The sequence below is a fragment of the Oncorhynchus gorbuscha genome, linkage group LG07 (genome assembly GCF_021184085.1).
Source record: "Oncorhynchus gorbuscha isolate QuinsamMale2020 ecotype Even-year linkage group LG07, OgorEven_v1.0, whole genome shotgun sequence".
Taxonomy (NCBI): Eukaryota; Metazoa; Chordata; class Actinopteri; order Salmoniformes; family Salmonidae; genus Oncorhynchus; species Oncorhynchus gorbuscha.
The window spans coordinates 24292650-24316353 of record NC_060179.1 but is presented as its reverse complement, the minus strand read 5'-3'; the positions used below and the strand labels follow the sequence as shown (position 1 = coordinate 24316353).

The 23704-nt window shown below is 45.0% G+C and overlaps 1 protein-coding gene across 1 annotated transcript in view; it reads left to right on the top strand.

Annotated features, from left to right (window-relative positions):
* The window catches only part of LOC124038976 (E3 ubiquitin-protein ligase HECW1), a 98941-nt gene that overhangs the window by 71356 nt on the left and 3881 nt on the right, over positions 1 to 23704 (top strand). Inside the window, exons 15-28 of the mRNA XM_046354883.1 lie at positions 254 to 439; positions 772 to 906; positions 1060 to 1174; positions 2602 to 2698; positions 9866 to 9949; positions 10700 to 10806; positions 15501 to 15615; positions 16038 to 16151; positions 16266 to 16418; positions 17647 to 17745; positions 18040 to 18169; positions 18546 to 18692; positions 18993 to 19107; positions 20183 to 20381. Of these exons, the coding sequence (XP_046210839.1) occupies positions 254 to 439; positions 772 to 906; positions 1060 to 1174; positions 2602 to 2698; positions 9866 to 9949; positions 10700 to 10806; positions 15501 to 15615; positions 16038 to 16151; positions 16266 to 16418; positions 17647 to 17745; positions 18040 to 18169; positions 18546 to 18692; positions 18993 to 19107; positions 20183 to 20381 (1796 nt within the window). The remainder of the gene's footprint in view (positions 1 to 253; positions 440 to 771; positions 907 to 1059; positions 1175 to 2601; positions 2699 to 9865; positions 9950 to 10699; positions 10807 to 15500; positions 15616 to 16037; positions 16152 to 16265; positions 16419 to 17646; positions 17746 to 18039; positions 18170 to 18545; positions 18693 to 18992; positions 19108 to 20182; positions 20382 to 23704) is intronic.

Below are 23704 nucleotides of genomic sequence, written 5' to 3'. Positions count from 1 at the left end.
ATAACTTTGTTTGTGGATTCTGTGACATTCTATTTCAGTTTAGGGGCGTGTCTAAAAGCATATGTGTTTATGTAACAAAGCCTGGTATGTTTGCGTGGAGAGAGCGTTGGTTGCGCCTTCTGTGCACAATGACTCCAATAGCGTTCAGTAGCATTGCAAGCCAGTAAATTGGGTCTTTTCCCCCCACTGTCACAGTATAACCACACCACGCCACGCCCTGCAATGTAATGTGTTCTCTGTGTGGCGATCCCAGGGTGCCTACCGGATATTCACCAACAGCACCTGTCTGAAGCACATGATCCTGAAGGTCAGGCGGGACGCGCGCAACTTTGAGCGCTACCAGCACAACAGAGACCTGGTGATTTTCCTCAACAAGTTTGCCGACACACAACTAGAGCTGCCCCGAGGCTGGGAGATCAAAACAGACCCACAGGGCAAGGTAAAGGTCTGCTCACTTATCCAACATACGTCTATGCACTTATAGTTAGGTTGTAGTTAGTGTTGAGCGATGGAGCTTAGTCCTGAAATGATACATGATGAACCTAAGAATTCCGAGAGATTCTGATTGTACCCCGATTCCATAATTGATGTCAATAAGAAGCTTGAGTTATCTGAAGTCAGGATTCCACCTATAATGTCTAGCCACAGTGGAAAGATACTTGAGCCATGGTGAAGTGTGATGGAACTTTAGGTACCATGGTTGTGGGTTTCCCCTGGATACTTTGTCTCAAGTCCTGTTCATGTAAATCTCTGTTTTCCTCTTCTTTCCAGTCGTTTTTCGTGGACCACAACAGCCGGGCGACAACCTTCATTGACCCCAGGATCCCCTTACAGAACGGCCGTCTGCCCAACCATCTGACCCACAGGCAGCACCTGCAGAGACTGCGCAGCTACAGTGCTGGAGAGGTGAGAGAATGCTCTTGGAATGGAATTGAATGGTCTATTTGTCATTACCAATGGTGTCAATAGTAGACTCATCTAATGTCTTCTATGAGCTAACGATTGAGAATATGACGACGAGGATCACAGTGATGATGATCTTTGTGGTGTCTGTCCCAGGCGTCTGATGTGTCCCGGAGTCGAGTAGCTTCCCTGATTCACAGACCTGGGAACAGCCTGGTAGCCGCCATACGTAGCCAGTACCACCCCGACTCCACACCGTTAGGTGCACCATGTAAGTGCTGCAGCAGAGTCAATATTGTTCAGCTGTGGCGGTAACTTTGACATAACTTGGACCTTCGTGCTCAATCATAGTCACACATATGTTGTCTGTTTGTGTTTAGGCCTTTAGCAGACTTCCATCCAAATGGTCTTGACGTCACGTGTATTCAGTGTCGGTGATCTATGCAAGAGCCCAACCCTCCTACCAACTGATCCACCCCAAGTGTTTCTAGTGAGGGCCAAACCAGAAGCATACAGCTTGTCTCAACGGAGAGTCTCATTGCTGAGGACAATGATTGTGTGACTCTATCACGTCCCCTGAGACACTCCTTCTTTTCTCTCTGTCCAAATTACCCTGAAAATGGTTCCTGAATCAGCCAGGCCACAGGCACAGCCCTAGCCACCACAGCTGGCGTGGCACTTAAAGACACGCTGGCTTGCCGTAGGAATTTCTATTCCTCCTCATTCCCCTCATGTAGGTCTATGGTTCCCTCTCATCCTCCCGCATCCGTAACGTCTCCACTGGTGCGGTTGAGCTGCACAGCGCTCGCTGTGATTACAAAGCCCAGAGTGCCACAGAATGCCTCTCCTCTCCTCAGTCATGTCAGGACTAGGACAGAGTGATGGGCGGTTTTAACCGGATAGCCGTCTTCCATCGGAAATGGGTTCAGTGGGATAGTTGTGTTCACTTAGACATACAGTAAGTTATCCAGATATGTGTTGAGCAACGACAGCGTGACATTTTCTCTGAACATGTTCTCGTATGGAGGACAAGATGTGCGACCAGTCGTCTTGCCTGCACTCTGTCATCTGTTTGGTGGGTTTTGAATAATTAGCCACACTATAAAGTTACTGTTATCTTTTGAAGTTATCTGGAACCACAGAGTGGTATTCACACAATTTGTGTGAATAGCAATAACCCAAAAGGAAGTATCTCAGCACGATCCCTCATACTCTTGCACTGGTCCAAGGACTTAAATGCAGCTTGCTAATTCTGAACCTCATCATCAGCAAGCTGCATATAACACCCTGGACCAGAGCTAACTTCATCACGTCTTCTGTCTCCCCAGTTTCTCTGTCTGATGAGCGCCATTTGACAGAAAGGTCACTTTGTTTTAACCATCATAGATAGAGATAGTGTTGCGCATCACTTTCCTTCCCTCTGTCCAGGTTCACCTTTGTTGTCATGAATCTTGCCCTGGAGGCAGAACTTAACGTGGGCTAACTGCAAAGTAAAAATGGTCTATATCGTAAGAATATGATCAGGTTTCCAGCATTTAAGGTGAGGGTTAGCAGTGTGGTTAAAGGTTAAGGTCAGGGTTAAGTTTCAAATCAGATTTTCTGACTTTGTGACTTTAACAGCTAGTGACCAGTCTGCAGAGCTGCCTCCAATACATGAGTCATCTTAATAAATGCCCCTCTGTCTTCCCCTCAACACAGCTTACAATGACAAGATAGTGGCGTTCCTTCGCCAGCCAAACATCTTTGAGATGCTTCAAGAGCGCCAGCCAAGCCTGGCCAGGAACCATGTACTAAGGTGATCCTCTATATATTATATCTTTTGCAAGACTTATTGTTGCTTTATGAATTGTTTCATGAGTTTATATTTTTACCTTTTTGTGTTTACGTTGTGAACAAATACTTTCGGTAATAACCTTTTATATCACTTTTTATGTACTATGACTTGGTTTATAAATTATTTGTGAACTACATACAGTGCCTTGCGAAAATATTCGGCCCCCTTGAACTTTGCGACCTTTTGCCACATTTCTGTCATGCAGGTGAAAGAGGACCCAAACGCGACTTAACAGAAACAGAGTTTATTAATGTTCAAAACGGAATAACTGAAATCCTCTAGATTTGTAGAGGGGAAAACAACTGGAGAAGCGGCCACAGACTGCAGGTCGCTTCGGGTTGGCGCAGGCCGTAGTCGACTGAGACACCTGCTCACACGCAGCGTCTGATGAAGGCACAAAACACGACAGGACAGGGTGATACACAATCACGGCAAAAAACACGACAGGACAGGGCGAAACGCAATCACAGCATGGTGAATACAATACAAGGAACCGACGGCACAGGAACGGATCACAAAGGAATAAATAGGGACTCTAATCAGGGGAAAGGATCGGGAACAGGTGTGGGAAGACTAAATGATGATTAGGGGAATAGGAACAGCTGGGAGCAGGAACGGAACGATAGAGAGAAGAGAGAGCGAGAGAGTGAGAGAGGGAGGGGAGAGAGAGGGCTAGAAGGAGGGAAAGAACCAAATAAGACCAGCAGAGGGAAACGAATAGAATGGGAAGCACAGGGACAAGACAAGATAATAAATGACAAACATGACAGTACCCCCCACTCACCGAGCGCCTCCTGGCGCTCTCGAGGAGGAACACTGGCGGCAACGGAGGAAATCATAGATCAAACGGTCCAGCACGTCCCGAGAAAGAACCCAACTCCTCTCCTCAGGACCGTAACGAAAACGATAAAAAGGGAAACTAGGGTACTACTCTAAAAAAAAAATGAGAACTAGGGACAGACTGAGACACAGCAAGGGCAGGGACAAGAACAGGAGAGATGCGATGGCAGGGAACAGACTGAGACCCAGCAAGACCAGGAGCAGAAGCAGAAAAAAATTACCAGACTTCTTCTGCGCGCAGTCTGAACACGCAGCCACGAAACGGCGCGTGTCACGCTCCTGAGTCGGCCACCAAAAGCGCTGGCGAATAGACGCAAGAGTGCCTCGAACACCGGGATGACCAGCTAACTTGGCAGAGTGAGCCCACTGAAGAACAGCCAGACGAGTGGAAACAGGAACGAAAAGGAGGTTACTAGGACAAGCGCGCGGCGCAGTGTGCGTGAGTGCTTGCTTAACCTGTCTTTCAATTCCCCAGACTGTCAACCCGACAACACGCCCATAAGGAAGAATCCCCTCGGGATCAGTAGAAGCCACAGAAGAACTAAACAGACGGGATAAGGCATCAGGCTTGGTGTTCTTGCTACCCGGACGGTAAGAAATCACAAACTCGAAACGAGCGAAAAACAACGCCCAACGAGCTTGACGGGCATTAAGTCGTTTGGCAGAACGGATGTACTCAAGGTTCTTATGGTCTGTCCAAACGACAAAAGGAACGGTCGCCCCCTCAACCACTGTCGCCATTCGCCTAGGGCTAAGCGGATGGCGAGCAGTTCACGGTTACCCACATCATAGTTGCGCTCAGATGGCGACAGGCGATGAGAAAAATAAGCGCACGGATGAACCTTATCGTCAGACTGGAAGCGCTGGGATAGAATGGCTCCCACGCCTACCTCTGAAGCGTCAACCTCGACAATGAATTGTCTAGTGACGTCAGGAGTAACGAGGATAGGAGCGGACGTAAAACGTTCTTTTAGAAGATCAAAAGCTCCCTGGGCGGAACCGACCACTTAAAACACGTCTTGACAGAAGTAAGAGCTGTGAGAGGGGCAGCAACTTGACCGAAATTACGAATGAAACGCCGATAGAAATTAGCGAAACCTAAAAAGCGCTGCAACTCGACACGTGACCTTGGAACGGGCCAATCACTGACAGCTTGGACCTTAGCGGAATCCATCTGAATGCCTTCAGCGGAAATAACGGAACCGAGAAAAGTAACGGAGGAGACATGAAAAGAGCACTTCTCAGCCTTTACGTAGAGACAATTCTCTAAAAGGCGCTGTAGAACACGTCGAACGTGCTGAACATGAATCTCGAGTGACGGAGAAAAAATCAGGATATCGTCAAGATAGACAAAAACAAAAATGTTCAGCATGTCTCTCAGAACATCATTAACTAATGCCTGAAAAACAGCTGGCGCATTGGCGAGACCGAACGGCAGAACCCGGTACTCAAAATGCCCTAACGGAGTGTTAAACGCCGTTTTCCACTTCTCTGATGCGCACGAGATGGTAAGCGTTACGAAGGTCCAACTTAGTAAAGCACCTGGCTCCCTGCAGAATCTCGAAGGCTGATGACATAAGGGGAAGCGGATAACGATTCTTAACCGTTATGTCATTCAGCCCTCGATAATCCACGCAGGGGCGCAGAGTACCGTCCTTCTTCTTAACAAAAAAGAACCCCGCCCCGGCCGGAGAAGAAGAAGGCACTATGGTACCGGCGTCAAGAGACACAGACAAATAATCCTCGAGAGCCTTACGTTCGGGAGCCGACAGAGAGTATAGTCTACCTCGAGGAGGCGTGGTCCCTGGAAGGAGATCAATACTACAATCATACGACCGGTGAGGAGGAAGGGAGTTGGCTCGGGACCGACTGAAGACCGTGCGCAGATCATGATATTCCTCCGGCACTCCTGTCAAATCGCCAGGTTCCTCCTGAGAAGTAGGGAGAGAAGAAACGGGAGGGATGGCAGACATTAAACACTTCACATGACAAGAAACGTTCCAGGATAGGATAGAATTACTAGACCAATTAATAGAAGGATTATGACATACTAGCCAGGGATGACCCAAAACAACAGGTGTAAACGGTGAACGGAAAATCAAAAAAGAAATAGTCTCACTGTGGTTACCAGATACTGTGAGAGTTAAAGGTAGTGTCTCAAATTTGATACTGGGAAGATGACTACCATCTAAGGCAAACATGGGCGTAGGCTTGTCTAACGGTCTGAAAGGAATGTTATGTTTCCGAACCCATGCTTCGTCCATGAAACAACCCTCAGCCCCAGAGTCAATCAAGGCACTGCATGTAGCACCCGAACCGGTCCAGCGTAGATGGACCGACATAGTAGTACAAGATCTAGATGAAGGGACCTGAGTAGTAGCGCTCACCAGTAGCCCTCCGCTTACTGATGGGCTCTGGCCTCTTACTGGACATGAATTAACAAAATGTCCAGCAACTCCGCAATAGAGGCACAGGCGGTTGGTGATCCTCCGTTCCCTCTCCTTAGTCGAGATGCGAATCCCTCCCAGCTGCATGGGCTCAGTCTCAAAGCCAGAGGAGGGAGATGGTTGCGATGCGGAGCAGGGAAACACCGTTGATGCGAGCTCTCTTCCACGAGCCCGGTGACGAAGATCTACCCGTCGTTCTATGCGGATGGCGAGAGCAATCAAAGAGTCCACATCTGAAGGAACCTCCCGGGAGAGAATCTCATCCTTAACCACTGCGTGAGTCCCTCCAGAAAACGAGCGAGCAGCGCCGGCTCGTTCCACTCACTAGAGGCAGCAAGAGTGCGAAACTCAATGGAATAATCCGTTATGGACCGTTCACCTTGGCATAAGGAAGCCAAGGCCCTAGAAGCCTCCCCACCAAAAACTGAACGGTCAAAAACCCGAATCATCTCCTCTTTAAAGTTCTGGAATTTGTTAGAGCAATCAGCCCTTGCCTCCCAGATAGCTGTGCCCCATTCTCGAGCCCGGCCAGTAAGGAGTGAAATGACGTAAGCAACCCGAGCTCTCTCTCTAGAGTATGTGTTGGGTTGGAGAGAGAACACAATCTCACACTGCGTGAGAAAGGAGCGGCACTCAGTGGGCTGCCCGGAGTAGCAAGGTGGGTTATTAACCCTAGGTTCTGGAGGCTCGGCAGGCCAGGAAGTAACAGGTGGCACGAGACGTAGACTCTGGAACTGTCCAGAGAGGTCGGAAACCTGAGCAGCCAGGTTTTCCACGGCCTGGCGAGCAGCAGACAATTCCTGCTCGTGTCTGCCGAGCATGGCTCCTTGGATCTTGACGGCAGTGTAAACAGCGTCTGAAGTCGCTGGGTCCATTCCTTGGTCGGTTCCTTCTGTCATGCAGGTGAAAGAGGACCCAAACGCGACTTAACAGAAACAGAGTTTATTAATGTTCAAAACGGAATAACTGAAATCCTCTAGATTTGTAGAGGGGAAAACAACTGGAGAAGCGGCCACAGACTGCAGGTCGCTTCGGGTTGGCGCAGGCCGTAGTCGACTGAGACACCTGCTCACACGCAGCGTCTGATGAAGGCACAAAACACGACAGGACAGGGTGATACACAATCACGGCAAAAAACACGACAGGACAGGGCGAAACGCAATCACAGCATGGTGAATACAATACAAGGAACCGACGGCACAGGAACGGATCACAAAGGAATAAATAGGGACTCTAATCAGGGGAAAGGATCGGGAACAGGTGTGGGAAGACTAAATGATGATTAGGGGAATAGGAACAGCTGGGAGCAGGAACGGAACGATAGAGAGAAGAGAGAGCGAGAGAGTGAGAGAGGGAGGGGGAGAGAGAGGGCTAGAAGGAGGGAAAGAACCAAATAAGACCAGCAGAGGGAAACGAATAGAATGGGAAGCACAGGGACAAGACAAGATAATAAATGACAAACATGACAATTTCAGGCTTCAAACATAAAGATATAAAACTGTATTTTTTTGTGAAGAATCAACAACAAGTGGGACACAATCATGAAGTGGAATGACATTTATTGGATATTTCAAACTTTTTTAACAAATCAAAAACTGAAAGATTGGGCGTGCAAAATTATTCAGCCCCCTTAAGTTAATACTTTGTAGCGCCACCTTTTGCTGCGATTACAGCTGTAAGTCGCTTGGGGTATGTCTCTATCAGTTTTGCACATCGAGAGACTGAAATTTTCTCCCATTCCTCCTTGCAAAACAGCTCGAGCTCAGTGAGGTTGGATGGAGAGCATTTGTGAACAGCAGTTTTCAGTTCTTTCCACAGATTCTCGATTGGATTCTGTCATGTTTTGTCTTATATTATCTTGTCATTTTGCTTTTCCTTCTGTTCGTTTTCCCCCTGCTGGTCTTTTTAGGTTCGTTCCCCTTTTTCTCTCTCCCTTCCTCTCTCTCTTCTCTCTATCGTTCCGTTCCTGCTCCCAGCTGTTCCTATTCCCCTAATCAATCATTTAGTCTTCCCACACCTGTTCCTTATCTTTTCCCCTGATTAGAGTCCCTATTTCTTCCCTTGTTTTCCGTTCCTGTCCTGTCGGATCCTTGTCTATTGTTCACCGTGCTGTGTCTGTGTATCGCCCTGTCGTGTCGTGTTTCCCTCAGATGCTGCGTGGTGAGCAGGTGTCTGAGTCTGCTACGTTCACGTGCCTTCCCGAGGCAACCTGCAGTTATGATCGAGTCTCCAGTCGGTTCTCGTCATTACGAGTGGAATTATGCTTTATGATTGTAGATTTACTTTACTGGATTAAAGACTCTGTTTTCGCCAAGTCGCTTTTGGGTCCTCATTCACCTGCATAACAGATTCAGGTCTGGACTTTGACTTGGCCATTCTAACACCTGGATATGTTTATTTTTGAACCATTCCGTTGTAGATTTTGCTTTATGTTTTGGATCAATGTCTTGTTGGAAGACAAATCTCCGTCCCAGTATCAAGTCTTTTGCAGACTCCATCAGGTTTTCTTCCAGAATGGTCCTGTATTTGGCTCCATCCATCTTCCCATCAATTTTAACCATCTTCCCTGTCCCTGCTGAAGAAAAGCAGGCCCAACCCATGATGCTGCCACCACCATGTTTGACAGTGGGGATGGTGTGTTCAGGGTGATGAGCTGTGTTGCTTTTACGCCAAACATAACGTTTTGCATTGTTGCCAAAAAGTTCAATTTTGGTTTCATCTGACCAGAGCACCTTCTTCCACATGTTTGGTGTGTCTCCCAGGTGGCTTGTGGCAAACTTTATACAACACTTTTTATGGATATCTTTAAGAAATGTCTTTCTTCTTGCCACTCTTCCATAAAGGCCAGATTTGTGCAATATACAACTGATTGTTTTTCTATGGACAGAGTGTCCCACCTCAGCTGTAGATCTCTGCAGTTCATCCAGAGTGATCATGGGCCTCTTGGCTGCATCTCTGATCAGTCTTCTCCTTGTATGAGCTGAAAGTTTAGAGGGACGGCCAGGTCTTGGTAGATTTGCAGTGGTCTGATACTCCTTCCATTTCAATATTATCGCTTGCACAGTGCTCCTTGGGATGTTTAAAGCTTGGGAAATCTTTTTGTATCCAAATCCGGCTTTAAACTTCTTCACAACAGTATCTCGGACCTGCCTGGTGTGTTCCTTGTTCTTCATGATGCTCTCTGCGCTTTTAACGGACCTCTGAGACTATCACAGTGCAGGTGCATTTATACGGAGACTTGATTACACACAGGTGGATTGTAGTTATCATCATTAGTCATTTAGGTCAACATTGGATCATTCAGAGATCCTCACTGAACTTCTGGAGAGAGTTTGCTGCACTGAAAGTAAAGGGGCTGAATAATTTTGCACGCCCAATTTTTCAGTTTTTGATTTGTTAAAAAAGTTTGAAATATCCAATAAATGATGTTCTACTTCATGATTGTGTCCCACTTGAGGTTGATTCTTCACAAAAAAATACAGTTTTATATATTTATGTTTGAAGCCTGAAATGTGGCAAAAGGTCGCAAAGTTCAAGGGGGCCGAATACTTTCGCAAGGCACTGTATATTCCTTTAAAAATATATATTTTATGAATGCCCTATAAAGCCTTTATGTTGTAGTTTGTAAGTGTGACTACAAGGGATCCAGTTTCCTGTGTACGGGTGAAGTTCTTAGTATCAGAGTCAGTGTGAAAAGGCAGGCTCTCATAATTGGAGGGCAGTACAGTGAGTTTTTGTTTAAAGCCAGTCTCAGAATCCTCTTGTTGCCGATAGAACCTTAGAATTCTATGGTCACAATTTGGCTGGATGTTTGACTGCCCTCACTCTGTCAACCAATCAGGGAGAAGATCCACTACATCAAGACGGAAGGTTCACAGGGGGTGGAGAAGCTGTCTTGTGATGCTGACCTGGTCATTCTACTGAGGTAGTCTTGTTTACCCTGTTGTTGTTGATACTAGATAGTTGTTTTGGCTGGTTCTGCGGGGCTCCGCTGGCCGGACGCTGGCTAGATTACAGTAAACCCAGAGCATCTTGTCCCACGGCTCACTGTCTGTCTCACAGCCAATCCGATTACACCCTTCACATGGGCACACTGTATTACTTTAGGCCTATATACCCATGCCCAAAACCAGCAGCCAGCAGGCGTAATGTGATTGGTTTATAGTCCACAGACCAGCCAGCAGCCGTAATTTGATTGGTTTATAGTTCACAGACCCAGCCTGACAGAATTGGTATTTGTTACAGTCTGTCTACCATGTTTGTAAGGAGAGCAAACCCTGCAATCTACATGATCGACAGACAGTTTTCTGTATAGAATGCAGGGATAATTTCCTTCATGAAATGGAATAATAATAATAATAATAATATATGCCATTTAGCAGACGCTTTTATCCAAAGCGACTTACAGTCATGTGTGCATACATTCTACGTATGGGTGGTCCCGGGGATCGAACCCACTACCCTGGCGTTACAAGCGCCATGCTCTACCAACTGAGCTACAGAAGGAATGGAATAAAGACTTGATATTTTTTACTTTCTAGGTGTCCATAACATTTGGACCATTTCGAATTTGTAAACTATCCCTTTAATAACGCTCTCTCTCCCTCACTTTCCCTCTCTCTCTCTCCCTCTCTCCCTATTTCCCTCCCTCCCTGTCAATCTCTCTCCCCTGCAGCTTGTTTGAGGAGGAAATCATGTCCTATGTTCCACCCCACTCCTTTCACCCGGGGTACAGCTTCTCGCCCCGCTGCTCACCTGGATCCTCGCCACAAAACTCCCCAGGTGGGTCTTCCCTTACTTTTAACTTCACTGACCAGCCAATCAGCTCTCATGTATGCTAACCAAGTACAGGGCTCTAACCACCAATCCCTCCTAACTTAATAACCCAAACCATGTCTGAATAGGCATCATTTATTTAAGTGAGGGTAACCACTCGGACTGCACTAAGGACCTAAGCCAATCAAGATCCTTAGAACCACATGAAATCAAGTCATAACAAGTGCCACTTATGAATTAGTCCCATTAAGGGAAACAACCAGTCACCTCTTGAACAGTAGCTATTATGAAGCCCAAGCACCACTCAATGCAAACCACAATGAGTGATTTAAATGAGCAATTGGGTTGATGGTGTCAACGTTCTATCCTCAGCCTTTACAAAGATAACATACCCATAATTACACTGGCTATGAAATATCAGTCAGACCATACTGTGGGCTCATAGCGCCAGTTATGAATGAATAATTACACTGTGAAATAGAATCCATTATAAACTGAGTGGTTCGAGCCATGAATGCTGATTGGCTGACTGCCGTAGTATATCAGACCGTATACCACAGGTATGACAAAACATGTATTTTTACTGCTCTAATTACCTTGGTAACCATTTTCTAATAGCAATAAGGCACCTTGGGGGTGTGTGGTATCTAGGCACTCCGGTTTGCATCATGCATAAGAACAGCCCTTAGCCATGGTATATTGACCACAACCCCTTGGCCCTTATTGCTTAAATATCACACCATAGAGCAATAGAGGAAGCCCAGTGGCCGGCAGTGGGAGAGTATTGAGCCAGGTGGAACTGGGCCGACATTCTGCTGATTTTCTCATCGAAGAAAAGCCAGATCGCAATACAGTTCTCTGTTCCCAAAGCTGGAATCTGTTTCGAACCAGAGTTCACTAAGTTTTGTAGACGTGGAGCTTTGCTAAATTAAAAATAGATATTACAGGTAGTGCAAGGGCGAATTGAATTATTGCACATACACGCTTCACAGAGTTTTCCTTATTTGAAATGTGCAGATACAGTGGCAAGAAAGAATATGTGAACCCTTTGGAAATACCTGGATTTCTGCATCAATGGGTCATCAAATTTGATCTGATCTTCATCTAGGTCACAGCAATAGACAAACCCAGTCTGCTTAAACTAATAACACATAAACAATTATACGTTTTCATGTCTTTATTGAACACACCATGTAAACATTCACAGTGCAGGAATGAAAAGGTATGTGAACCCTTGGGTTTAGTAACTGGTTGACCTCCTCAACCAAACGTTCTCTGTAGTCAGACCTGCACAACGGTCAGGAGGAATTTTGGACCATTCCATTATACAAAACTGTTTAATTTCAGCAATATTCTTGGGATGCCTGGTGTGAACTGCTCTCTTGAGGTCATGCCACAGCATCTCAATCGGGTTAATCAATAAACGAAACACGAACAACGCACAAACATGAACCTGAACCTGAAACGATGATGCCTGGGGAAGGAACCAGAGGGAGTGACAAATGTAGAGAAGGTCATCTGGGAAGTGATGGAGTTCAGGTGAGTCTGATGACGCGCAGGTGTGCGTAATGATGGTGACAGATGTGCACCATAACGAGCAGGCTGGTGACCTAGAGGCCAGAGAGGGAGCACATAATGACAGCTTCTGTGTTTTGGGTCGTTGTGCTGTTGAATCACCCGACTTCTGCTTCAATTGGCGGACATATAGCCTATCATTCTCCTGCAAAATGTCTTAATAAACTTGGGAATTCATTTTTCCGTTGATGATAGCAGCAGCAAAGCAGCCCCCAAACCATGATGCTCCCTCCACCATACTTTACAGTTGGGATGAGGTTTTGATGTTGGTGTGCTGTGCCTTTTTTTCTCCACACATAGTGTTGTGTGTTCCTTCCAAACAACTCAACTGTAGTGTCATCTGTCCACAGAACATTTTGCACCCAGGTGCACTTTTGCAAACTTCACTTTTTTTTCTTTGCTTCTTCGATGGTGTCCTCCCATGAACACCATTCTTGTTTAGTGTTTTACGTATCGTAGACTCGTCAACAAAAATGTTAGCATTTTCCAGAGATTTCAGTAAGTCTTTAGCTGACACTCTAGGATTATTCTTAACCTCATCAAGCATTCTGCACTGTGATCTTGCAGTTATCTTTGCAGGAGAATAGCAATAGTGCTGAACTTTCTCCATTTATATACAATTTGTTTTACCGTGGACTGATGAACATCAAGGCTATTAGAGATACTTTTGTAACCCTTTCCAGCTTTATGCAAGTCAACAATTCCTAATCTTAGGTTTTCTCAGATCTCTTTTGTTCGAGGCATGGTTCACATCAGACAATGCTTCTTGTGAATAGCAAACTCAAGGGATTCACATCAGACAATGCTTCTTGTGAATAGCAAACTCAAGGGATTCACATCAGACAATGCTTCTTGTGAATAGCAAACTCAAGGGATTCACATCAGACAATGCTTCTTGTGAATAGCAAACTCAAGGGATTCACATCATTTTCCCAACCTTCCAACCTGTTTAAATGATGTATTCAATATAGACAATTTTAATAATTTGTGTGTTATTAGTTCAAGCACACTATGTTTGTCTATTGTTGTGACTTAGATGAAGATCAGATCGAAGTTGATGACCAATTTATGCAGAAATCCAAGTAATTCCAAAGGGTTCACATACTTTTTCTTGCCACTGTACTGTACATGCTAAACCACGCCAATAGGATCTCGCTTACGCGTCCTTGACTTTGCCCACTATCCTTAATTTGCTCCCACTGAAAACGACACAGATGAACGACAGTATACTAAACAAAAATATAATTGCAACATGTAAAGTGTTGGACACATGTTTCATGTTCAAGATCCCAGAAATGTTCCATATGCCTCACAAAAATCTTATTTCTCGGAAATGTTTGTGAGTGTTTAGTGAGTGTTTAGTGAGTGTTTCTCCTTTGCCAACTGATAGGTGTGGTATATCAAGAAGCTGATTAAACAGCATGATCATTACACAGGTGCCACTTGCTGGGGACAATAAAAGGCTGGGGGCAATAAAAGGCCAATAAAATGTCACACAACATAATGCCACAGATGTCTCAAGTTTTAAGGGATGAGTGCAAATAGCATGGTGACTACAGGAATGTCCACCAGAACTGTTGCCATAGAATTTTATGTTCTCTGCCATAAGCCACCTTCAAAGTCGTTTAAGAGAATTTGGCAGTACATCCAACCGGCCTCACAACCGCAGATCACGTGTAACCACACCAGCCCAGGACCTCCACATCCGGCTTCTTCACCTGCAGGATTGTCTGAGACCAGCCACCCGGACAGCTGTTGAAACTGAGGAGTATCTCTCTCTGTAATAAAGCCCTTTTGTGGGGGAAAAAAAATCATTCCGATTGGCAGGGCCTGGCTCCCCAGTGGGTGGTCCTATGTCCTCCCAGGGGCACCCATGGCTGCACCCCTGCCCAGTCATGTGAAATCCATAGATTAAGGCCTAATGAATTTATTTCAATGGACTGATTTCCATACATGAACTGCAACGCAGTAAAATCGTTGAAATTGTTGCATGTTGTGTTTCTATTTTTGTTCAGTATATCTTGGGTTAGTTGTAAATATCTTTGGTGCTAGGCTAGCAGCTAACAGCTAGCATCCTCACAATACGATCATCACTCCCCATGAAAGGCCCTGCTGTGCTACATCAGAGCATGGCCATGCAGCGTCAATGAGCTGATAGAGTCGTTAAGAGGCCATGAGGAGGTGTCAGGGGTGCTTATTATTTTTGATGAGAGCAGAGGAGCTATTAATGGATGAATGGGAGCAGGGCCACAGCAGGAGGGAGGCAAACCTGGATTGGAATGATGCTGCATTTTCTCTCCCGCTGGTCTTTGTTGAGAGAGAAGTTTTTTTGGACTGCTTTTTCAACGGAACATTGTACAAATGTCAGCAACGTGCTTAATTGTGAATACAACTTGTATTAATTTGTATTGCCAATATTACAATTGGCAGTACAAATTAAAATACAGTAAACAACAGGAAGTTATGTTAATTGTTCAGCAGGCGGACCATGGCTGGGACGGCGCTGCAACAGAAACGCTCAGTCCTGCAGTGGATCAGTTCCATTTTAGTTGAGGAGCAGGTCTGGTGTAGGCTCACAGACGATCGTTGAAGTGGGAGGACATGGCGCTAAGGGTCAAAAATGTCAAATGTAATCTTGCGAAGAGACTTTCCCTGCGAGTGCGTGTGAAGTGATGGTAGGCCCAGATTGGTGCATGCATCTGAGTAGTATTTTTCTCCTCCCTTGCTCTGTTGAACTGAGGCTGGCCTAACTCAGGCTAGCTTCAAGTCATGTCAAAAAATGAGTTGACTGATGGATCACTGTGACAGCACATTCCACCGCTGGTCGGATATACACTGTCCATTAGATGGTGAATACGGTCACTTAGGGATGTGGAAGTGCTTCAGGCATCAAAATGTGACCCCCAGAAAATACAACAAAAAGGATGATCATTGGCTCAGCTACACTAGTGGGGAAGGTTTTGAACTCTTAACAACTGCCTATAAGTGCCTGTGCTTTTCACTGGGCCTTGAGGCCCATGAATTATGTATGTATAAGGTATTGATTGCAGTTGTATTAGCTTAGATGTAAATTATGACTATCGCTCACTCTGTGTGTGTGCTTGTGTGTTTGTGTGTGTTGGCAGGCTTACAGAGGGCCCGAGCTCCGGCTCCATACCGCAGAGACTTTGAAGCCAAACTGCGTAACTTTTACAGGAAGCTGGAAGCTAAGGGCTATGGCCAGGGGCCAGGGAAGATCAAGTAAGTCTCTCTGTGTGTGTGTGTGTGTGTGTGTGTGTGTGTGTGTGTGTGTGTGTGTGTGTGTGTGTGTGTGTGTGTGTGTGTGTGTGTGTGTGTGTGTGTGTGTGTGTGTGTGTGTGTGTGTGTGTGTGTGTGTGTGTGTGTGTGTGTGTGTGTGACACATACTTGAGTGTATATGCTGATACCCACCCTCTGGTGGTAATTATATGTCAAGGATATTGCAAGATGTTGCAAGCAGAAACTACAGCTAGAGATAGAAACAGTAGATGATTCTCTACCATGTAGCATTGTGGATTATGTCTGAATTTCTATATTAAATGTTCTGAATAGCTCTATAAGACCCAGTAAGATGATGTGATGAGAGGAGATAAGCATGTCTGTAAAGGAACTGTAGTTTGCTAATCTTTTAATTATTGTCCCAGACTGATCATCAGAAGAGACCACCTGTTGGAGGGCACCTTCAACCAGGTGATGGCCTACTCCCGCAAGGAGCTGCAGAGGAACAAGCTCTACATCACCTTCCTGGGAGAGGAGGGGTAAGCGTGTGTTTGTGCTTGTTTGTGCATGTATGTGCATGGAAGCATGTGCATGCGGGATTGATCCCATTGCCGTATTTTTAAACATACATCCCCCATGTCCCCCGTCTCTAGGCTGGACTACAGCGGCCCCTCCAGGGAGTTCTTCTTCCTGTTGTCCCAAGAGCTATTCAACCCTTACTACGGCCTGTTTGAGTACTCAGCCAACGACACTTACACCGTCCAGATCAGCCCCATGTCTGCCTTCGTTGAGAACCATCTGGAATGGTGAGGACTGTAACCCTGAGAGAGCATATTATCGTAATTTTTACTTTTTTATACAGGTATTTAACCAGGTGATCTATTGTCTGTGTTTACACAGGCAGCCCAAATCTGATATTTTGCCACTAATTGGTTATTGACCAATCAGATTAATTTAACCTTTATTTAACTAGGCAAGTCAGTTAAGAACAAATTCTCATTTGTTTTACCAAAAGGCAAATGTCCTCCTGCGGGGATGGGGGATTAAAACTAAAAATACAGGACAAAACACACACCATGACAAGAGAGACACCACAACACTACTTAAAGAGAGACCTATAATAATTGGGGAAAATATCAGAGTTGGGCTGCCTGAGTAAATGCAGCCAATGAGATATGAATCTCTTATTTAAGGGAGGCTTAGCCAAGAGACTATTAATGAATAAAAATACAAATAAAACCAGATGTTTTACAGTTGGTTTCTGTGCATCTTTAGCCAAGGAGTTTATGATCCCCGTACAACTGGTGTAGGTCATCAAATTGTCTAGGGTTAATATCGCTCGTTAGCATTTTATTGGTGGGACTAGGGGAGTCATGTAAAACCAAGCATCGTTTAATATTCCCCTTGACACAAACATAATGATGACACTCTAGTAAACATGGTATGATGTATTTACCATCTGTGTCAACCCTGAAGCAGTGGGGAATAGTACAAGGATTGTTGGTTTTCAACAGCGCAAATTACGTGTGTACTCAGGCAAATGACTAGTGTAATAGCATAGACTGAAACACTAAACCTATAGAGGAGAAACTGATTTAAGCTGTGAAATGTAGCCAACACCCTGTGATATTCCCTGTTTTACTCTTAGTGGAAATGCAGCCTTGTGAGCTCCGTTCATTGTCACCGGAAATTAAACTACTTCATGGACACAAAATGGTTGCCATAGCATTTCAATTAGCCTGTCATTGGAAGCTGGACTTGAACCAATGAGGGTAAAGTTTATAGCTTTATAGCTTGGCAGATGGCACTCTGCCGAGTCATTAATTACCAGTCACAAGTTGAAAGTAAATTAGTGTCAATTATACCATTAACCAACAACATCCTTCATTTCTTGAGAATATACCCTTTCCAGAACAGTTGATAGTGCTTTTACCTTTGGAAGACGAAGACAATGCAGCTTGTCCTGTCCATGACCATGGTCTGCCTCTCAATAGTCTAAAGTGGATTCCTCTCCTCGTCTCCTTTCCTTCCTAGGTTCCGCTTCAGTGGGCGTATTCTAGGCCTGGCTCTGATCCACCAGTATCTGCTGGATGCCTTCTTCACACGACCCTTCTACAAGGCCCTCCTCAGACTGTGAGTGCATTGACCACCATTTTGCTTTCATATACCCCCCACACACGCACACACCTGTACCATAATCTAGCCTACACATTCTTACTTCTGCACCTCAATTACCCCTCTTCACCCTACACACACACGTCTTGTGCCACAATCTACCCGACTCACAACTCTCCCTGTACAATTACCTCACACACTCCTCTCCCTGTACAGTGTATCTGTACTAACATTGCATCATGCTACACATGGACTAAAATGAATCCTACTGTAACATCATATCAATCAGTCAACCAGTCAATGTTCTCACAGATCCACAGACCTGAGTGATCTGGAGTATCTGGATGAAGAGTTCCATCAGAGTCTCCAGTGGATGAAGGAAAATGACATCACTGACATCCTGGACCTCACCTTCACTGTCAATGAGGAGGTCTTTGGCCAGGTCGGTCTCAGTTAGGAGTCAGTCTGTTAGGGGTCAGTCTCAGGGATCAGTCTGAAGTAGGCCACGAGGCACTAGGGCTTTGACTGTCTCTGCTTAGCCTGACCTGGCACTTTGTGGTACGTTGTAACTTGGGGAAATGGAGTACTTTATCAATAAATGATTATATTCTTCTGCCCAGGACAGAATGAAATGTGTTGGAAGTTTCACTTTAAAGTTTAATTTCGAAGTTAACATCTGCCCACCACACCAGAGTACATCTTTTGTTGGGAGGTCAAAGAAGCAAAAGTTATTTTAGCCCAAAATGGTCCCCACACCACACTCCCTTCATAAATACAGTTCTCTGACATAATTTCCTGTCTGTTATTTCCTGTGTCAGGTGACGGAGCGGGAGCTAAAGTCGGGTGGCTCCAACCTTCAGGTGACGGAGAAGAACAAGAAGGAGTACATTGAGCGAATGGCCAAGTGGAGGGTAGAGCGCGGGGTGGTGCAGCAGACTGAGGCCCTGGTCCGAGGCTTCTATGAGGTACAGCACAAACCTAGAACACCCCACATGGCCTTTGACCCCTATTAACCCCTCAGTGTTTGCAGATCTGAAAGAATAGGATGGGTATAAGCAATATGGCGGAACCGCCCCATTATCATGATGCTTACACCTATCCAGTCCCTTTCGATCTGTAAATACCAAAGGAAGGTATGGTCTCTAGAGGAAGTGTCAGAGACATTATTCCATCTCACCATTGCCAAGTGAATTCCATTCATTTGTGGAACAGCAGGCAATCTATTGACATCCCTAATCCCCTCTCCAACCCTCCTCTGGCCCCAGGTGGTAGACTCTCGTCTGGTGTCGGTGTTTGATGCCAGAGAACTGGAGCTGGTCATTGCAGGGACGGCTGAGATCGACCTAAACGACTGGAGGACCAACACAGAGTACAGAGGAGGTGAGAAAGTAAAAATCAATGCAGATATCTGAGTGCTTCTATTTCTGTTCTAGGATAGTCATCTAGTGAAGTGTCCAAGGAAAATCTTTTGTTTCCCGAAAGTAAAACATGTACTATTGACTCTGAGAAAAAAATCTGCTGTCAACCTAAAAGTGTTCTTCAGCTGTCCCCATAGGAGAACCATTTGAAGAACCGTATTGGGTTCCATGTAGAACCCAAACAGGTTTTGACCTGGAAACAAAAAGGGTTCTCCTATGGGCACAGCTGAAGAACTCATTTGGAACCTTGATAGCACCTTTTTTCCCCTAAGAGGTCAAACTGAAACTGACAGTGCTGCAGACCACACAGGGGAGGAAAGAAAGTAGTAATGGAAAAAGACTGACAAAGACCAAGTGATGGTCGAAAAGCTGTCACTGACAGTCATGCTGTTTAATGTAAAAGCCTACGTTTTTGGAAGCATAAACCAATGTGTCCCTTTCTGCATAACAAAATACTAGAGTCTATATGTTCCAACTGACAGACCTGGTACAGTGCAGTAATGACACAGAGCGGTCAACGTCAAGTAGAACATGCCGGAACATCCGTCTCACGGCCTCATTAGCGCATACGCACCATGTCACCTGACATAAGAGAGTGTGCGTCTGTAACTGATTACGGCCACATCATGAGCGCCGTTGCAATTTCTCTCTGCCTCCTTTGAACAGACAGATGTGGCGGAGGGTCCGGCAAGCCCCGAAATGCCCATAAACATCCATAACTCATTAATCACCCAGAAGGCCGTGCTCCAGCTGCCAGGCTGCTCATCTGGTTCTTATTATGGCTAAGCTCTTAATTGGCCAAACTCATCATCTGCACAATTGGAGCTGTTTGCTCTTTCGTTTGGCAAAGAGGTCAGTTTGCTCTGGATGGATTGGATCACAAGCCGGACTGGAAAGCCTGCAGTGACCCTTCTCACCACAGCCTCCAAAGCAAACAGCGCCCTGTTTAGATTGCAGTTTGTAATTTAAAGTGAAAACATTCAAAATGGAACAGAAAGTGGTGAACATTACATTTGCATTACATACTCCTTCCCCAGGTTACCATGATGGCCACATAGTGATGCGGTGGTTCTGGGGCGCGGTGGAACGCTTCAACAACGAGCAGAGACTGCGGCTGCTACAGTTTGTGACAGGCACCTCCAGCGTTCCATACGAAGGCTTCGCTGCCCTACGGGGAAGCAACGGCCTGCGACGCTTCTGCATCGAAAAGTGGGGCAAGGTCACCTCACTACCCAGGTACTGGATAGAAAATAGACCAACATATCCATAAATATATAGTTTGGAATTTAATCCTCTTATAAGAATCATATCTCTCCCGGACAAGTTTTATTCTTATAATCAACTAGTATCAACTCTTAATAAAAGCAAACTACATTGTAAGTATTTTTTGACCACTACGGCATAAGCAGACTCATGATTCTTAGAGGCAGAGTGCACTGTTTTGGGTGTTTTATTCTGGAATGAAGAGGTAATTTCACTGACTAATGTAATTATTCCACTACAAGGAGATGAAAATATCCAGAAAGACATTCCACTAACCACACACTGGTTGAATCAACATTGCTTCCACATCATTTGAATGAAATGACATTGAACCAACTTGGAATAGATGTTGAATTGACTTCTGTGCACACTGGGAAATAGTACAGTAAACCTAGTTCTGGGGTCAAATGTACTGTAACTTGTCACACTTATAAGGTCCATTGGAAACACATGCTAAATGTGGCCATTTAGAATTATTAAAGCAGGTAGCCACGCCCTATTTAGGGACAGACATTTGAGCAAAATAAATACAGTCTTTCACCTCATAGGAAGGACTGTAGCGAGAATATTTTTAAAGGAAATTATAAGAAAACTGTCTGCTTTAAAAAAATATATATAATCAACTTATCTGACTGGGCTATTATTTGTATTTATTTATTTTATTTCACCTTTATTTAACCAGGTAGGCAAGTTGAGAACAAGTTCTCATTTACAATTGCGACCTGGCCAAGATAAAGCAAAGCAGTTCGACACATACAACGACACAGAGTTACACATGGAGTAAGCCAAACATAAAGTCAATAATACAGTAGAAACAAGTCTAGATACGATGTGAGCAAATGAGCTGAGATAAGGGAGGTAAAGGCAAAAAAAGGCCATGGTGGCAAAGTAAATACAATATAGCAAGTGAAACACTGGAATGGTAGATTTGCAGTGGAATAATGTGCAAAGTAGAAATAAAAATAATGGGGTGCGTAGGAGCAAAATAAATAAATACAGTAGGGAAGGAGGTAGTTGTTTGGGCTAAATTATAGGTGGGCTATGTACAGGTGTAGTAATCTGTGAGCTGCTCTGACAGCTGGTGCTTAAAGCTAGTGAGGGAGATACGTGTTTCCAGTTTCAGAGATTTTTGTAGTTCGTTCCAGTCATTGGCAGCAGATAACTGGAAGGAGAGGCGGCCAAAGAAAGAATTGGTTTTGGGGGTGACCAGAGAGATATACCTGCTGGAGCGCGTGCTACAGGTGGGTGATGCTATGGTGACCAGCGAGCTGAGATAAGGGGGGACTTTACCTTGCAGGGTCTTGTAGATGACATGGAGCCAGTGGGTTTGGCGACGAGTATGAAGCGAGGGCCAGCCAACGAGAGCGTACGGGTCGCAATGGTGGGTGGTATATGGGGCTTTGCCGAAGTCGAGGATTGGTAGGATGATCAGTTTTACAAGGGTATGTTTGGCAGCATGAGTGAAGAATGCTTTGTTGTGAAATAGGAAGCCAATTCTAGATTTAACTTTGGATTGGAGATGTTGAATGTGGGTCTGGAAGGAGAGTTTACAGTCTAACCAGACACCTAGGTATTTGTAGTTGTCCACGTAAGTCAGAGCCGTCCAGAGTAGTGATGTTGGACAGGCGGGCAGGTGCAGGCAGCGATCGGTTGAAGAGCATGCATTTAGTTTTCCTTGTATTTAAGAGCAATTGGAGGCCACGGAAGGAGAGTTGTATGGCATGGAAGCTTGCCTGGAGGGTTGTTAACAGTGTCCAAAGAAGGGCCAGAAATATACAGAATGGTGTCGAGAGAGTAAGGCTACGTTTACACAGATCTAATCTGATTGGTCAAAAGACAAATTAGTAGAAAAAGATCGGCATTGGGCTGCCTGTGTAAATACAGCCAATTTGACCTCTGTTAGAACATAGAACCGACTGCAATCCCAACTTTGGGACAGTTCTTTCTTATTTGGTATTGTTAATGGCCTTGTCAATTTATTTTCCTGGCTGAGAGGCAGCTTTTGTTTTGTTTGTTAGTGTGTGCATGAGACCCCATACAGCAGCAAATGTTTTGTCCTGGACACAAAGAAAAGTCACAAAGAAACTGGCTTTTACCATTCCATCAATGAGATGATCTATTTTGAAACTAATACTATTTTATCTGCCAGTGACAATTCTCAAATCGCAAAATCAACACCACAGAAATGCACTCAGTCAGCTGTCATTGGAAGTGAGGGGGTCACTCAAACGAAAGCATTTGCCCATTTCAGGAGTAGTCCCGATCTCCCGATTTTCCTTCCCTTACCTGAGGCACTCTCATTCAGACCACATGATATTGTCATGTAAATCCAACATTTTCATAGTGCAACCATTCTATTCTCACCCACAGGACGGATGTAACCAGCTCTCTATCTATCTCTCTCCCTGGTTGAGTGTTGAGTGTGCTGGTTGAGTGTGGTATCAAGGCTTACGTTACCCGTATGGGGAAGGAACGAAACGGTTGCTGGTGTTTACTCAACCATTACATTTAGAGATCTACCTTGTAATCAGCTCTTAGTGCCAGCCAGCTTTACAGAGAGGTATAACCAGCGGGGAAAATACTTCTCACTCTCACACCCCCACCTTGTTCTCAAACTTGGTGAAGATATTTGGTTTAAGACAATCTTCTAGAGTATGAAACAATTGCGTTGGAAGCAGACAACATTATTCGTCATTTCAACACGAATGAGGAAATTATACGTGGTCTAGCAAAAGGTTCATAAAAGTCACTTCTATTAGTGTGTTTTCTACTAGCGTATAACTGCCACTAGCATGTGGTTTCTTGCTTGTGTGAAAAGAGTTGTTGATGGAGAAGTGGCTGGGTCATGTTCAGTAGGTACCAAACAAAGGGAAACAGGGATGTAGCCTACTATCTGATGACAAATCCCTGTGTATATTTTCCATTGCAAATTGTTTTGCTACGTGTGCCTTATAATGAACACCAGCCAGGTCACACAGTATACATTGCTTCTACAACACTATGTGTCGCTGATGTCTAAAGTCAGGCGAGCTGCCGAGTTTGGAACACACACGTGATTATGGTCACTCACAGGTACCAGACGTGATATGAAGTTCAATTTGCTGAAATGAGTACCGACTATAGTACTGAATCCTTACACAACCCCTAGGCCTACTTCTATTTTCATATTCACATTTTCATGGATCCCTCTGAATTGGTTGCATTGCAAACACTGCTATATTTGATGCCTGTACAGTATTTGCTTTATACCTTTCACCTTGTTAGACCTGCATTGGACATTTATTTGGCAAACGGGA